Source organism: Anas acuta, chromosome 10 (genome assembly GCF_963932015.1).
Source record: "Anas acuta chromosome 10, bAnaAcu1.1, whole genome shotgun sequence".
NCBI classification, from domain to species: Eukaryota; Metazoa; Chordata; class Aves; order Anseriformes; family Anatidae; genus Anas; species Anas acuta.
This window is the reverse complement of record NC_088988.1, coordinates 11,087,826-11,104,212: the sequence shown is the minus strand read 5'-3', so window position 1 is coordinate 11,104,212 and position 16,387 is coordinate 11,087,826. Positions and strand designations below refer to the sequence as shown.

Here is a 16,387-nt window from a genome sequence, read left to right as displayed (position 1 = left end):
GCGCGGTGCGGGTGCGCTCGGCTTTATTGCTGACGGGGGGAGAAGGAGCTGAAGGCGGCCCCGGCCTCGCTCCGGCTCCGGCGTGGGGGTTCCGGCATCAGCGGCGCTGGTTCAGCCCCGTCAGGTTGGTGATCTGCGGGACACGACACGGGCAGGGTCAGCGCCGGCCGGAGCCGAGGATAATGCAAAAAGCCCGGAGAAACGGCGCCCTGGGTACCCTCGGGAAGAGCCAGCAGCGTTCCTGAGAGCTGCAAAGGCCTTCCTTGCTTGCTCGGTTCGGGGGTTGAGCTGGGTTTTGTTTCTGTGACTGCACCCAGCACACCCAAGCAGCACCTGCAGCCATGTGCATAGGAGGCCTGTCCATACTGCTTCCCAAGAGTTAACGCGCTTGGGATGTTTCTGCCCTAAAACCAGCTGGCTGAAACCCACCCCTCTCCCGAGGAACTCGCATCTCATTCCTCTTTTTTCTCTGCACAGTGGAACTGTCGGTGGAACACAGGCAGACAAAACATCAGGGAATATAAAATATTCCAGACCTAAGCTGCGCAGTTGTTATGTGTAGAAGAGCATCGTACTGATGCACAAGGAGCTCAGACAGTGCACCCGGACTTCTCTGATGGAGGATCTTACAATCATACCGGCCTTTGCAGGACAGCTACGGCTGTGGATGTGCAGCAAGGCTGAGAAATGCTTAAAGAACTATTCCACCATAACTGCAGGTGGAAGTAGGTGAGAGAGATTCTTCAGAATTGCTTCACACAGTGAAAATGGTTTCTAATGTATATTCCAGGTGGTTTGGCCTCCTTGTACTGGTAATCACAAAAAACGTGTATTACTGGTTACTAGGAAATCACTTTGCTGCTAAAATGCAATGGGAGTTGTCCAAAACATCACCGCAGTAGGGCAGCGAAGCTCTTAAAAAATAATGTGTGGGTACACTAGGCACTGTTTTGTGTCCTACAGAAGTGCAGCTACCTCATGGACATACAGATGTCTGGGACAAATGAATTCACGGAGGACACTGCCATCCCCTGAAACAAAAAGCAACTTCCCCGAGCAGGTCACAGTTGTTCAGGTTGCAATATGGGCAGAAACACTGTCAGCCACCCTACAGTGGGCAGTGAGCTCCCCGGGAAGCCAGAGAGAACAGGAGCTACCCAGAAAATCATTCTTACATGTAGTTAAGCTATGAAAGACTATTCTCTTTCATGCTGTAGCCTAGAATCAGAAGGGCAGACATGCTAGCATTAAGCATGGAACAGAACATAATTCTGCCCTTACAGCCCTGTTGGTTTCAACATTACTTACAGTAACTGCAGCTCCCATCAGGCCCTGGGCAAGCGCTTGTCCGGTTGACTGTACCTAGGAGATGGGGAGAACATAACCTTTAGCTTTCTTCTGCAGTTACACTTGTAGATACTGAAATACAGAGACACAATCGTAACAAATGTGTACTTGCTACAAGAAGGTGCTGATACAAGCCAAGCACTGAAGAAAAATTATAGCCAGAGATAAGATAGAAGGAAGGGATTTTCAGGGAACATACAACTCCTAATCATTGGGTCAGTCTGACAAAATGACAAATGTGTTGTTTTATTAGAACACACAAGTATTTACTGATATGGAGCTGACAGCATTTATGCCATCACCCACCAGTATGCCAGTGGTCTCTCAGCAAGCATGTGGAGCATGTGGTCTGCATGACTGAACAGCCAGCTCTGCACGTTTTGGTACACGACGAATGCTGAGTGTATACCTTGTCCACAATGTTACCTGCTTTGCTGTATTGTCCATGTTCATGGCGTCCGCTATTCGGTTTTCCAGGAAGCGCCAAGTCTCTTCAAACTCAGGGGATGAATCCTGCATCATCACCAGTTCTGTGGTGTTGTAGATGCCAGTGAGCACAGCCCGACGAGTGTACCAGTTAAACTGCAGGGGAATGGATTGAGAGAGAGAAAGAGAGAGAGGTGACCTGAATGGAGATCACTAAAGCAGGCCTGGAGAACCACAAAAGAAATCAACGTGCCATCTCCTTATTGTTAGCAACTGGGCAGTTCCTGGTAAACCGCCCAGTGAACAGAGCCCTAGGACTGCATGTTCCTTCTTGAATTAAACTGTGCAGCTCGCCCCTGTGATGCACTGGGCCACCAGCCACCACCACCATCTGACAGCACAGCTGATCCCATGGCACCAGACAGAGGTCACAAGCACCGTGTATAAAACTGCTCAGCACAAACACCACCGCCTGCTTCTGGTTGCAAGCAGGCACCTGAAGCAAATGCACCCAGCTAGTTGGCTGTATTGTGCAAGAGTTTATTTTGCTTTAAAGACTGCTAGCAGAAAATGCAACACTATAATTCCAGAGCTGATTTGATGTGTTTACTTCAACAACGCTGTGTTTACTTCTGAATTTCAGCTGTAGTTTGCTCCAAAAACATGTAGAAACAGAACAAACTGATGATAGAACTGTGCACGGCATCACAGGGATACACCTTACCCAAATCCTGTAACTGAAATGCCAGTATTGCCTGCTGAATCACTAAATACATCGGTACACTGCTGGCAGCAGTCCTGTAGGATATGCTGCAACGATAGGTTACACAATGCAAAGATTCACAAACTCTTCAGTTTTTCCACTTGCGTTTGAATCACTGGCAGAGAATATATACACACTTCTAAAAATGAGTCTTCAACTTCATTTCCTGCTATTATGGTGATTAAACAATTTGGGTACCTAGAAAAAATACTGGTTGTTCCATTCATGATTACAAAGCAACAGGAAAATTAAATCACTGGTCTTAATTTTGAAAACAGTTGGATCAAAAACTCTGCTGTCTGTACCACAACCTGCAAACTGTGACAAGACAAGTAACATGAGGGATGTCACCATCTGCAGCTGGCTCTCTCACGTCTCTGAGACCAAACTCCTTGTGCTGATTTTCTTCCTGCTCTGAAAAACACTTGAAAGGGTCTCTGAGGCAACAGCATACTGCACAGCTCCTGGCATTGTGAAGAAGGCTCTATTACAAGCGAGATTAAACTCCTTTACAGGAAGGAGGAAGTGGAATCAGCATTGCAGCATCCCAAGAAAATGCTTACGATCAGTCAGAGGGTGCAAAGAAAAGAACTTCTCCTACTCCCTGCAGCAGTGAGAAAAGTTTAGGAACAGCTCAGTGCAGACACTGATTCTGACATGTGAATTTGACTTTCATAAGGAACTTGTAGCTCCTGACGCAATCACAGTCTTTTTTTTTTTCTTGTTTATTCCTTCTTCTGTCATCTGATTTATTTTTGCACTGCAGTAGCTTCTCTTTCATATTCAGATAAAAGAAGTTTATTAAAGTAGTTTGTTAAAATGACTCGTTTTGCTTTTCCCATCTCTCCCTACGTCAATATGAATTAAAACAATTTATTAATTGCTTTAATTAAGGTTATAATTTTTCTCTTATTTCCTTCCAGAAAGATGAAAGCTTTAATAACCTATTTGCATTTTTAGGTAGATTTTTTAAAGGTTTTCTAGTCAAATCTGTAAATGCTACTGTTGGTAGAAGAGACAGCTGCTTCAACAGAGACACACTGCTTGCTAACTGAACTGGATCACCTTCGTAGTCTCCAAGTCTTAACAATTTTGTCTCCCCCCTCTCAAAAAAAAAAAAAAAAAAAAAGCACTTATGAATAAGTCTAGGAACGTCAGCCCTTTTAATTTGCTCTAATCCCATCGGCATTAAATTTGCATTTAGTCCCTTTGGCTCCTAAGCCTCTTTGTAAATTACTGTATGGCCTCTGAAGACCCTTGGGTGCTTCTAAAAGCATCTTCCCTCATTCAGAAAATGGCTCATTTCAAGAGAGATGTGGCCTACTTCAGCCCATCATTTTCCTAAAGTGCAGATGGATAGAACCAGCCTGTCTGCAAGGCACAAGGACTTACGTCCGTAGACTGGTCTCCAGCATAGTGCAATATATCATCAATCATGCTGGTGAGAAGGTTGAGGCTGGAAGGGATGTTATGTGGGAGCAACAGGATGCTGACAGCCTGAAAAGAAAATACACAGGTAAATGGAAGAGTCAACACAGAAGGATGTAGCATGAAAACAGACCAATGTTTCTCTGCTCTGTTGTATTTTTGCTGTTGCTGTTGACTCCAGCTCCAAGTGACAAGTCCAAGTTCTATTCACCTGCCACTGGTCTTTCCAAGCAGCAAGATTTGCAGGGAGTGCACAGTGTGGCAGCCAACCTCACAACTTGGCCTCCACTGGAGCTCAAGCTCCCTGCTCAGCTTGAATGCCTTTGTATTGGCTCTGAGCTGTTTCTCCAGGCGTGGAAACACAGGACAGGCTGAGCTGGCTTACCTATGTGCTGTGTCCCTGCAGGCAGGGACGGAGTCAAACCTTTTTCTGAATTTGACTTTGAACTCCAACCAGCTACTAAGGGCAGAACAGACAGCTATAATGGCCTTCCTGCAGCCTCTGAAACCAGTAACACCACCAGGAGAGTCACAAACCACCCACATCCTTCACCAGACAATCTATGCTATTTGTCACAAAAGCATGATTCCTATCTTCTTTCTCTGCAAGGAGAGTTGGATTCAGCTGCCCAGAGGCCAGCGATGACTGGACAACTGAGGCTTTGTAGCCCAAGGTTGGGACCTCTTTATTTGTTACAATCGTGTAGCCACAATTCCCATCTGACCCTGAGAAGAATGGTTTGATATTTACATTTGAATTTTGAAACATGGAGTCTTCTCAGTTCACCTGAAGAAGACAGCTTCTTCAGATTGTCAAGGGTTTGCCATTCCCATACTAGGCAGGCAGTTTCTTGCAACAAAGCAGTAGTTCTGCATTTTCAGGTGTCAAATGATACTAGTGCAGCCAAAACAATACTGCAAGGAGCCTGATGCTGCAGTGACACTAAATACAACTGAGCAGACAAACAGGTTATCCGTCTGTGGATCCCAGATGGGTGGAGTGAACAATGGAGAGGTTTGTGTTTCTGGAAAGGCAAGGAATAGTTGTTAAAGACACTTTTAACTGCCTCCTTCAAGGGTGCTCTCTTTTTGAAGGCTACAAAATCATTTGAAACCAGCAAGGGTTTCATTTATAACCTCAAACTATTCTGGTACATAGACTATGTTGAAAGCCACAGGGTGTTTAAAATACATGCACAAAAAAAAAAAAAAAGACAATCCTTATATGCATTTTATACCTGGGGCCATTTCTCAATATATGGAATCAGCATCCTCAGCCTGGCTTCTAAAGCGTCTCTCAGGAATTGATCTGTAGGCTTCTTCCTGGGTGAGGAAAAAATACAAATATGAAGAACATCCAAGTTAAAATCAGTTCTTGAGAACCTCAAGCCTCAGCAACAGCGATGCAAAGTATTGTGTATCCTTGTTGTCTCTAGTCCAATTTTGTATCTGGGAAGGTGGTATTGCTTGAGTAAATTACATTTCTGGATGGCCTCTCTATCTATTGAGTTCCCAGTGCCTGCCAAGGAAGACGCATTTTTATACCCAGTACTCACTCTGTCTTGCCCAACTGCACTTGTTTTTGTTCCTGCTCCAACAGATCAGACAGCTTGGTGTTGCACTGAGATACAAAGTGCAGGATCAGTTCACTGCCATCATTGTGAAACATCCCTGCTGCAGCACCAGAGAGACCCAGGGTCTGCAGGGAAAAAGGGAGAAGCACAGATCAGGTCATACATACACTGCTAAGCAGGATCCGGCTATTAAATATGTTGTGTTTATTTTATACATGATGTTATATGAATTTAAACAAAATAATGCTGTATTAAAAGTGCTCTGATACATATTCTCCTCTCATTAGGATCACTACTCTGCATTGTGCCTCAATTTAACTCTTAACACCGTTACCCTGCAGTAGCTGGGATTCATTCCTGCCCAGTACCATCTGCTGACTGGGGTACGCTGTCCAAGTTTATGTGGGGGAAGCATGCAGGTCTGTCTTTGAACTTCGGTTCCATCCAGCTTTTGACTGGTTCTTTGCTTCTCTCCCACATACCTTGGCTCCCTCTGCAATGGCTTCTGCCGTCCAGCCATGTTCAGGCACAAACTCCAGCGCTGCTGTGAGGATTCGGTGCTGCAGCTGCTCCTCGCTCTCATAGTCCTCTGACTCCTGGCCGCCCTGGCCAGTGTAACTATGAGAAGGTATTGGTACAGTGAGGGGAATGTTACCATCACCTGTCAGCAACATGGACTCTATCGCTCACTCAGTGCCACCAGTGTGTGTGAAAATGCTTTGAGATCTGCTCACTCAATGTACTTCTCATCTCTTCCTGTAAAATCCTTCCCCCTCCGTTCTAGAAAAAGGAATTTTTAATGAACCTTTGCTGCTAGAGGAGAGGGAAATAAGGAAGGCTCAATCCAGTTGGTTACCTGGAGATCAACCAGCCTCAAATACCCCACTCCTTAAAAAAAACAAGCAAAAACCACCTAACTTTACAGATATAAGCGCATGGACACTGCAACTATAGATTAACACAAGAACACAGAAGTGCGGGCCTGTGCTCTGCAGACTAGAGAGGCTTCCTTGTGAAAGCAGGTCCCATCTTGTCTCCACAGTGGACAGTGGAATTCACACCGTCACAGCTACTGAAGCGCCATTAATTCTGGACTGCGCTGTCTCTGAGCAGCAGCAAGTTTCAGCAAAGCAAGTCCTTTTGATCTCACTGCCGGCAGGACAGCTCTAAAGCGAGCTACTGAGTTACCTGGAGCGAGGGCCCTGGGGTTCATGGTCAGGCTGGGGGTCTGCTGGGGGGGAGTCAAACTGCTGCTGAGGGGAAGATGCCAGCGGCTCCTTCTTCTCATCTGAGGCTCTCCTCAGTACAGCTGAGGCGTGGAGGGCCCGCTGGGGTGGGTAGAGCTGGCACCTGAGCCCTGAAAGGGAAACAAGGAGTCAGGCGTGTCCTTCAGATACAAGACAGCACAGGGGCTCTGGGTGGAGGACAGCATTGTGGCAAACACAGCCAAAAGGCATGGAAACCCACAGGGAAAGTCAGCCTTTCCTTCTGAGAAGCACTATTGTCATCCTAGACTTAAGTTTACTTGATGAGGTGGGAACACACGCTGAGGAGAGGAATGCTGCACGCGGGGCAAGCAGCGAGGAGCTGTGAAGGAGCTCGCTGACAGCCTCCTGCCTCACAGCCCCGGCGGGCCCCGCTGCGTGAGGCGGGGGGGGGGCGGCCCCGCAGCGCTGCCCTTCACCTCACCTTCCCCCGCACCCCACGCGCGCCCCCGCCCGCCACGGGCACGCGCAGGGGCAGGCACACGAGCACGAGCAGGAGCACGGGCACGCGCGCGGACACACTTCCCCACCCCTCCACCCCCCTCCGCCCCCTCACCCGCGCGGCCCCGCCACAGCCGCCAGCCCGCCCGCCGCAGGCTGCCTGCCGCCGCCGCCGCCATCTTGGAAGCGGGCAGGGCGCGATGACGCGGCGGGGCCGGGCCGTGACGGAGTCAGAGCGAGCCGAGCAGAGCCACACGCAGGTAAGCGAGGGGGGCCCTGCGGCTGCCCCGCCGCTATTTGTCCTTTTTTTTTTAATCCTATGGAAGGCTGCAGTACTGCTGAAAGCCCCTTCCCTGTGACCCAGACCTGGGGAGCGCTGCACCCACAGCACGGGGTGCCGGCTGCCCCCACAGCCTGCCAGCTGCCTTGGCAGGTCCCGCAGCCGCAGGCCTGTGAGAGAAGGCTGGGGTGTAACCCCTCTGTCCCAAATAAGTTCCACTTCTGGAAATCTCAGGGGAAAAATACCCGCTGCCCTGGAACGCCCCCCGTCATTGCTTGCCCTCTTGAACAGCCAGAGCCTGTTCTGAGAGCAGGGTGTGACTTTGTTCTATTTTTTTCTATGTTAGTCTAACAGATAATGTATCTTCTGAGGTTTTCAGCCACCTGCCTGGGAAAGATGATGTTTTGTCACGGTTAATACAGGTTTGCTGGTGTTAATCTTAGTTGTGGTTGCTTAGCTTGCATTCCAAGTGCCCTCCAGGCCAACTGTGAGGTCCCACAACCTGTATCACGTGCCTGGGATCTTTTACTTGTGGCTGTGCGGGCTGGATTACAACCCTTTCCTACCAGAGTCGCTTGGACAAGGCTCAGGGTTGTCCCATTCTTCACGTCTGCAGTTTCTAGGAGTCTTTTGACATGTAGAGCTTGAGGAACAGGGAGTCAAAGACTCCCAGACTGTGGGCAACTCAGTTAAATTTGGTGCAACACATCCGTAAGCTCTTTGATGAAAACATAGCGATGATAAGGGTTTATCCAGGATGCATCATGTTGTAATGATTTTAGACGATGAACTTAAAACAGACTGTTTTGAAGCAAGTGCATGACTTATATCTGACTGCAGATGTAGTGGGCAACCATTATGCTCATCACTGTCTCTGTCCTCTATGGTTGTGTTAAATTAGAAAGGCTGCACTGGATGAGTAAAGTGAGAGGACAGGAGATTGTTTTCAGTAGTTGGTGCTGCAATGAGTACAGGTGACAACATGATTGGCTCCTGCCATGGCGCTTTTATGATGCAGATTTTCTTTGGCCTCTCTCAAAGATACAATATTTTTAAAGTATTATTACAGAGACAGGTTTCTCCAAACTCACAAAATACACATTCAGTTCCCCTCTTCCCTGCTGTGTAATTGTTCTCCCAGTGTCTGCAATGGTAAGAGTTGAAAGCGCTTCAATCTGGAGTGCTGGGAATGCCAAAAGTTACTCATTTTTTTTATTATTATTATTATTTCCTTCACGTACAGTGGAAGCAAACTCCACTAGGTCATGTTGTGAGTAGGGAATAGTTCTAACTGTCAAAAAGTTGTCACTAGTATTGTATTCCAGAAATCCTGCATACGTTTATATTCAAATCCAAAGGAAAGCATGTAATTATTTTTATTTTTTTAAGCATGTCTTGAAGTCTCCCTGTGAAACAAGCCTCTAAACTGGAGAAAAACCTGAATTATGCCCTTAAATGTTGATACTTCTTAATGTCATATGAATGCTTTACTTGTGGGAACTACATGCTGCCTGTCTCCAAAAAAATTCCCATTTATTACAAGAAGTCAGTGCTCAATGACCCAGTCATATTCTTTGAAGGTTTTGGTGCACTTGGCAGTTACCCTTCCTGTCTTCCCCTGCCCTGTACTTCTGTTTGCTGTTGCCAGGCTGTTGCTGTTGCTGCTGCTGCAGAAATGGGAGAGTATGGGGTCGCACCTGGGCAGCGTGTGGCTGTCATCTGGGACAGTTCCTCGCCGGCTGCAGCACTGAAGGAGTTGGTGGATAAAATTCAGGCACTGGTGGGAGCTGATAATCGTGTCTCTGTGGAAAACATTAACCAACTGTCTCAATGTAAGAATGATCCTAATTTTTCACTGCTCCTTTTAAAGGGAGAGGGTACTTTATCTTACGAGCTCATGTGTTCCCTGGTTTGTAAGTCAGCATTCAGAGCAGCAATAGCACCCACTGTTAATGCTCTCCACTGGCAATGCAGCAAAGACAGTGATATACCCTGGTCATGCTTCCTATGACTGGTGTCTTTTACCAGTTATTGCTGTTATACACAAGCATGAGGGTTGAAGAGGAATGTACAACTGATTATTAAGCAAAGATTTGTGCATGTGTGCATGGAAAATTGTACCATCTTATGTCTTTCTTTCTTTGCAGCGGCTCACAAGGAGTCCAGTTTTGACGTAATTCTCTCTGGCATGGTACCAGGCAGTACTGTGCAGCACACCACAGAGGTATTGGCAGAAATAGCTCGGATACTTAAGCCTGGGGGACGTGTACTTCTAAAAGAACCGGTGATTACAGAATCAGGTGAGAGAATCTGTATCAGCCTTGCTTTCGTGGTAACAGAGAAATTCCTGTAAGAATTAGTCTGTAATGAAAGGCACCAGGAACACTGGCCTCCATTTAGAGATTTTCATTCTCCTGACACACTAACGTGAATAGCATTTTTTTTAAATCATGTGTTTGAGCTGATAGCCATCAGGGGTTTCTGCAGGCATTCTCCTTCTATCAAAAGTGCACGACAGGTATGTTCCTGAACTACACTGAAAATCTCAGTGGAGGCTGGTTTTCTCCTGGAGTTTGTAGTGTTAACAGATTGTCACAGGTGCCATTTTTCTGAGCCTCCAAATTGATTTTTAAAACAGGTGACAAATGCTGAGGGAGGCTGTTCTGGAAATATTCCTAGGACAAAATGAAAAATGTGCACAGTCTGGAGTAGATGGGGTTTTTTGGTTTCCTAAGTCACATCTGGCAGGCTGGACCGTGATGGACTTAGAATAAAGTGAAACTGAGAGTATGGAGACAAGGTGGCTGAACTCAGCACAGTCCTGTGCACAAGGGAAGAAGCCTGTAATGGGTCTTTGATTAAACAGTGATTGTAGTAACTTATGCATATTGGCACAAGGCTCTTGAATGTTATGTTTCTGAATTTAATGCTCCTTTAGGAATCCATGTTTTGAAAATTCATGAGTTTTCACTGCAATATATGAAAATGTTTTGAGGGATCTTTCTTTCCTTTTAAAATTGGTGTTGATTGTGTTGAAGGAGATTTTGGCATATGTAGAACAAATCTGGACCTAGAACCAACTTTGAGACCCCAGGCCATTATTCTAATGAACAAGCTGCTCACCCTTTCTGGTTTGTTCCTGCTGTCACTGGAGAGGGCCCATTTTAAAGCAAAGGTTTGGCTTGAGTACCTCCTTGTAAAGCTGTCTTGCTTTTCCAGGTTTCAAGCACCATATCCGTTTTTTAGTGACTTCTGTTCTTCCCTCCTGCTATTATCTGGTTTTGTGTCTTCCAGGAAACAACAGCAAAATCAAGACAGCAGCCAAACTGTTCGCAGCTCTGACTCTCTCTGGGATAGTGGAAGTGAAGGAGGTATGTTTGTACTTACTGCTTCCAGAACTCCCTCGTGCTGTTACCTTGAAATATTAGACAAGGACTTGATGGGTAGCAAGATGTTTTGCTACCCTGGTTTACTGTAAATGTGCATGGACATTGCCCCAAATTTTTGTTACTGCAAAGGTAGTGTTATTCTTTAGGGCTGAAAATAGAAGATAAACTGTCTTTTGTCATGACTGATTGCTTGTGTCACACTGATCAACCCTTTCTGCTGCACTGCAACAAGGACTGACTCACCCTCTGCTCTGAAGGATAAGCAGCTGGAGCCAGACGCAACTGATTATCTGTGTTCACAGGAATAATGTACAGGGCACTGAAATAAGGTGGCTCTGTGTGAAGTTAACTTAAGATCTTGCATTGCAGCTGCAAAAGGAACCTTTGACCCCAGAGGAGGCGCAGTCAGCCCAAGGTCATTTGGGTTACCAAGGCAATGACCTTCTCATTGTTCGGATAGAAGGCAGAAAACCCAACTTCGAAGTGGGATCCTCAAGTCAGCTCAAGCTATCCTTTGCCAAGAAACCTGGTCCTTCAGGTAATGTGTGGTGCTTGCTGTATGTGTGGATCACCTGCCTCTCAGGTGACCAATATCCCTTGGAGCAGGGAGGCTGCTCTGTGGTAGGGAGTGCTACATAAAAATCTGCAGAGTGGGGGCTTTCCAAAGTTTTTGAATTCTCTGTTGGAAATATGGGGCAAAATACTGCCCAAAATTTGTTGGGTAATGGCTGCATTAGTTACTATTTCTTATTTTGGCTGCAGGAAAACCTTCTGTGGATCCAGCCACTGCTAAGCTGTGGACACTCTCTGCCAATGATATGAATGATGAAGAGATGGTATCCATTTTTATTTGTGAGACTTCGCTGTCATTCCTTCTCTCTTCTATTCTTTCCTACTCTAACTAGTTTCAGTCATGTCTCATGGGAACCTTTACAACGTAAGAGGTAGAAAAGAATCTCTAGGGAAAAATTTCTCAACTGCTATATGAGGTGTTGGGTGCCCAGAGGTGTGGTGAGGGTGGAGAGGAGACGAGGTTAAGAGGGGATGGCTGCAGCACTTTATTGCTAGTGCTACAAACAGGGGCATTTCTGTGAACACAGCACAGCAATGTCATTCCTTACTAACAAGTTCATTTGCTGTGTGTTATCTTCCATGGTATGCTCCAGGATCTTCTGGACTCTGATGAACTGTTAGATTCAGAGGATTTGAAAAAGCCAGATCCAGCTTCCCTCAGAGCTCCATCCTGCAAAGAAATGGGCAAAAAGAAAGCCTGCAAGAACTGGTCAGTGCTGGGATTAGCATAACAGTGAACCTGTTAACTGTAATATTGAAACTTTAATGTTGCATGTTTTTAAAAAAGATTGTGGGGACTTCAAAGCATAATTCAGTTGGTTTATGTCCTTTCTTATCTTAGCTATTTGAGTGTGAATCCAAATACAGTGAGAATCAGTTAGCTATACCAAAACTGCTATAAACTACCACACTGATATGATCAACTCTTCTTGGAGATAGCTGCACAGTTTGTGCAGCCTTTACTAAAATCCTGGTTCCTCAGATTCCAGGGAGAAATAGTTCATGTAGCAAATGTTTTAGAGTCATTTCCCACTCAGTTCAACTGGACGAGTTTGCTTCAACACTTGTTTTGCAAACTGTTGTATTGGAAAACAAGGTGTGTGAGAGTCCTAGAGCCATCTGTGTCATGTGACAAAGTGAGGGCTGTGTGTGAACAGGTCTGGAACAAGTATTGGTGACTCACAACCTTTAAGCAGAAAGATACATATTTATTTATTTATGATTTATTTATTTTCTGCAGCACATGTGGCCTGGCTGAAGAGCTGGAACAGGAGAAGAAGAGCTCACAGCCCAAATCTGCCTGTGGAAATGTAAGTAGTCATTTTTGTTTGTGTTGTGGTTTACAAGATGCAGTATGTATCTAAGAACAGTTTTCTCTGGTGACTGCTCCCTAAGCTCACTTACTGCTTTCAAATACTGCCTGTGTGGGTGCTGCAGAGCATCTGTTTTTACTCATCTTGACTGTGAAAACAGCCTGCTCTCTTGTGCCTGCATGCTATATCACAATGTGTGCTGTCTGCTACAGTGCAAGTGCCACCCTTGTAGGTGTCAGAATGAACAGTGAACCTTTACTTCACTTGCTAACCAGTGATCTCCTCAGGGAAGATCACCTTATGGGAGTAGAGGGGATCCTTGTGGTGGTTAGAGAGCTGCCCAAGCACAGCATGCAGCAGTGGCTGGGCAGTGCAGCCCTCCTGTGGGGCTGGGGTATAAGCTTGCTTCTTCCACGTGAGTGTCCTGCACCAGCTCTACTAACTGTGCTAAACAAGCATGTGTCCAGAGGAGGTGGAAGGGAAGTGGTTTCTGTGCTGACGTATGCTGAGGAGCTGGTCATTTCTCTAGGTTCATAAACCATATCACAGGAAGAGGTAACTGAAAGTAGCTTTGATTACAGAAAATGTGTTTCGGTCTCTTGGCAGTGCTACCTGGGGGATGCATTCCGCTGTGCCAGCTGCCCTTACCTGGGCATGCCTGCATTCAAGCCTGGAGAGAAGATTCTGCTGAAGGAGAACCACCTGCATGATGCCTAACACAGACATCTCTGGATGTCCTGAAAAGGACTCCTCTGCTTTTCCGTCAGTCTGAGATGCAGTCTGAGACTTCTTGCAGTCCTCATCCTCTCAAATTCATGCTCTCCAGCTGATATTCCTTGTGGGAAGGGACACTGTGGGCACTGACATTGCTGTGAGCTCATTACATGCAATCAACCTTGGGCTGTGTGATAATCTTTGGTAGCGAGTGGTCTTATATGGGTTAGACTTAATTAATGTTACACCTTGTTTTAGCTGCCTTGATACTGAGACGCTGGCCGTCATAGCATATCCCACCAGCAGAGGGAACTGGAATCAAGTGTCAGGTTGACCTTGTGTGCTGCAGCAGGAGCCTCAGCAGTACTTCCTCTAGGCCACATTGTACTCCTCCTTGCCCTTATTTTGCCTACTGAATCAGCAGCTCTTGCTCAGCTCTCAGGGTGACACTTGGGCTCCTGATGTCTTTGAAATTTGAACCTGTGGTTCTTTACCAGGTGAAGGTGACTCAGCAGTTCCTGTTTCAAGTCAGGAGCAGTGACTGCACTTTGCAGTGTACTGTTTCTTGGTAAAGTCTGGCAGGCATGATGAATTTTCAAGTCTTTTGGGATGACGTTCCCCTTCATTATGTTTTCATCAAAATGACAAAGACACTGCCATTGAGAAAACTTGCTTTTAAGGCAAGGAGCAAATTAAATGAGATCCGGCTTGTCCTCACACGCCTTTGACCAACGTGAACACAAGGGCAATCTGACCAAGACTATCACCTCTCTTGGTGGCTATCTAGTGACTCACCTGCAGTGTCCAATAAATAAGAACATAGCAATAACTTAATTTCTGGATGGTATTGACTATTCCTTATTTATTTGCATAATTACTGCTAGCGAAGCATCCACACAGGTGTGGGATGAGGGAGCTGTTGGTGTTTTGTGCTAGGCTTGCTTCTCACCCAGGGAAAGAGGAGGAAAACCCAAGATGCTCTACAGGATGTGACTTCTTGTCGTTGTGCTTCCTGAGTCAAACAACAAAGTCATGTAAGGAGCTAGGATGAAAGGCTGTTGATGAAAGGCTGTTCTGATCTTAAAATAAATGTGACCAATAGTAAAAGATTTGTTTTAAAATAGGTGTTCTTGGTGTTTTATACATGTCTCTCCTTTTACTTGGTCTCTACTCACTCATCTGTGCTCAGGGCTGTTTGTGATTTCCAGAAATGTACTCTGCAAGCCAACATTTAAACATTTTGGAGTTCTACAAAGATTGTTCCACTGAAAGCGTGACTCAAGGGCATGGTAACCATTATGAAGAACAGAATCAAGATGTCTAGATTCACTTTTTTATTCAAAGTAGATTTCAGAAAGAGCCTTTCTCCTGGTTCAGTAAGGAGAAGGCTTGCAGGGAGAGAAATGAGTGAGTCCTTGAGGTGTGAAAGTCTGTGTGGATCAAGGGGCAGGAACTGCTGTGTTATGTGTGTCATGCTCTCTACCTGGGAGCCGGCAGAGACTTGAGGGATTGGTGGGGTGACCTCCAAAAGGTTGTAAATAGAGGGTTGGTAGTGTCGGCTGCCCTCTGATGAGAGCATGGCTTTCCCAGGTCCCTTCCTCACCCTCCTGAGTCCCTGGCTCAGTCTACAGCAAGAAAAACTCTCAAGGAGCCATGTCCAGCAAACTTGTTATTGCTCCAAATCTTGTAATTTAAAGAAATATGTAAGAGCCTCTACGTAATTCTGACCTTTAGTTTTTTTTATTGCCTTTTTTTCAGCCTCACTAGCAGTAGATCAGATCTTGTGGTCAAGAGAAATACAAGTGTACCTGGCAAAGCAGATGTCACCTTTTCACAGGCAAAATTGTAAGTGTGTAAAATTGTAAGGGTGTTTGTTCTTTATTTTTATCTTTTTTTAATATATATATTTTTTGTAATTAAGAGTGAAAGCAGGATGGTGGTTGACAGATGCCTGATACGTCTGCTAAGCAGAGATGTTACTGAGTTTTCTAGTTCTCTGGTTAACCTGGTGACCCCAGTTGCAAGTGTCTTGGGCCTGGAGGTTTCATAGCCACTAGAAATGCTGCATCTCTTGGAACAGCCAGAATAGAGCACACCTGCCAGAGACAGTCACTGGGGTAAATGAGCTGGATGTTTCAATATGAAAGTTCCCAGATAAAGGCAGACCTTACAATGAGCTCTGCTTTCTGAGGGAGGAGGTGGCAGTGCCTTTTGTTTTACGATGATTCACTCGACTGGAATTTAAACAAGCTGGAAACGCTTTCAGATACTGCTGTGTTCAGTTAAGGATGTTTCAGGCTGTATAATCTTGTTCTCCACTTCAAAGTGCTTGCCCTGGGGATGGACTTTAGCAGTGGGACGGGGTGGGAAGATGCCACCATCAAGCTGGTTTTGAAGATTATTTATCCTTCTAGGCCCTGTCCCATGTCTGTTGCAGGCTCCAGCCACTGTCTGCCCTTGCATCCCAGTCCTTGTGTGTGGTGACTCACCATGTCTGGGAGGGTGACACTTGTCCCTGGGGGTGAGCAAGCTGAGGCTGTGCTCCAATTCCCTTGCAGCTGGGATGGCTGTGGGAGCTCAGGAGGGGAAAGCAAGGGGGAACAGTGCCATCTCCAGGACCTGGACACTTGCCAAGTGGGGCATATCCCCTAGCTGCTTGATGTCCTCGTAGTGTTGTCTGATAAAACATTCAGATTCATCACCAGGTATGCAATTATCCAAATAAACAGACTAGAAAGAGTTTGGGAAATGAAGAGCTCCCCTCTGGTTGAGGAGGGAGTGGTTCAGGAGCGTCTGAGTGGGATCAACACACAGAGATCCATGGGTCCTGAAGGGATGCATCCACATGTGCTGAGGGAGCTGGCGGAGGTGATC

At 46.1% G+C, this 16,387-nt stretch overlaps 2 protein-coding genes across 2 annotated transcripts; one reads left to right on the top strand and one right to left on the bottom strand.

Moving 5' to 3' along the window:
• Positions 1–6: 6 nt before the first annotated feature.
• COQ9 (coenzyme Q9) lies at positions 7–7,474 on the bottom strand. Its single transcript, XM_068693802.1, has 9 exons — positions 7,360–7,474; positions 6,727–6,895; positions 6,021–6,156; positions 5,521–5,663; positions 5,203–5,287; positions 3,929–4,033; positions 1,774–1,929; positions 1,309–1,362; positions 7–133 (listed from the first exon to the last, which is right to left on the bottom strand). The coding sequence occupies exons 1-9, from the start codon at positions 7,421–7,423 to the stop codon at positions 98–100; spliced, it is 948 nt and encodes a 315-aa protein (XP_068549903.1). The 5' UTR covers positions 7,424–7,474; the 3' UTR covers positions 7–97.
• Positions 7,372–14,620, top strand: CIAPIN1 (cytokine induced apoptosis inhibitor 1). Its single transcript, XM_068693797.1, has 9 exons — positions 7,372–7,504; positions 9,173–9,356; positions 9,672–9,824; positions 10,819–10,895; positions 11,283–11,451; positions 11,676–11,749; positions 12,080–12,195; positions 12,727–12,796; positions 13,406–14,620. Exons 1-9 carry the CDS (start codon positions 7,445–7,447, stop codon positions 13,514–13,516), a joined length of 1,014 nt encoding a protein of 337 aa, XP_068549898.1. The 5' UTR covers positions 7,372–7,444; the 3' UTR covers positions 13,517–14,620.
• The last annotated feature ends 1,767 nt before the right edge of the window (positions 14,621–16,387 follow it).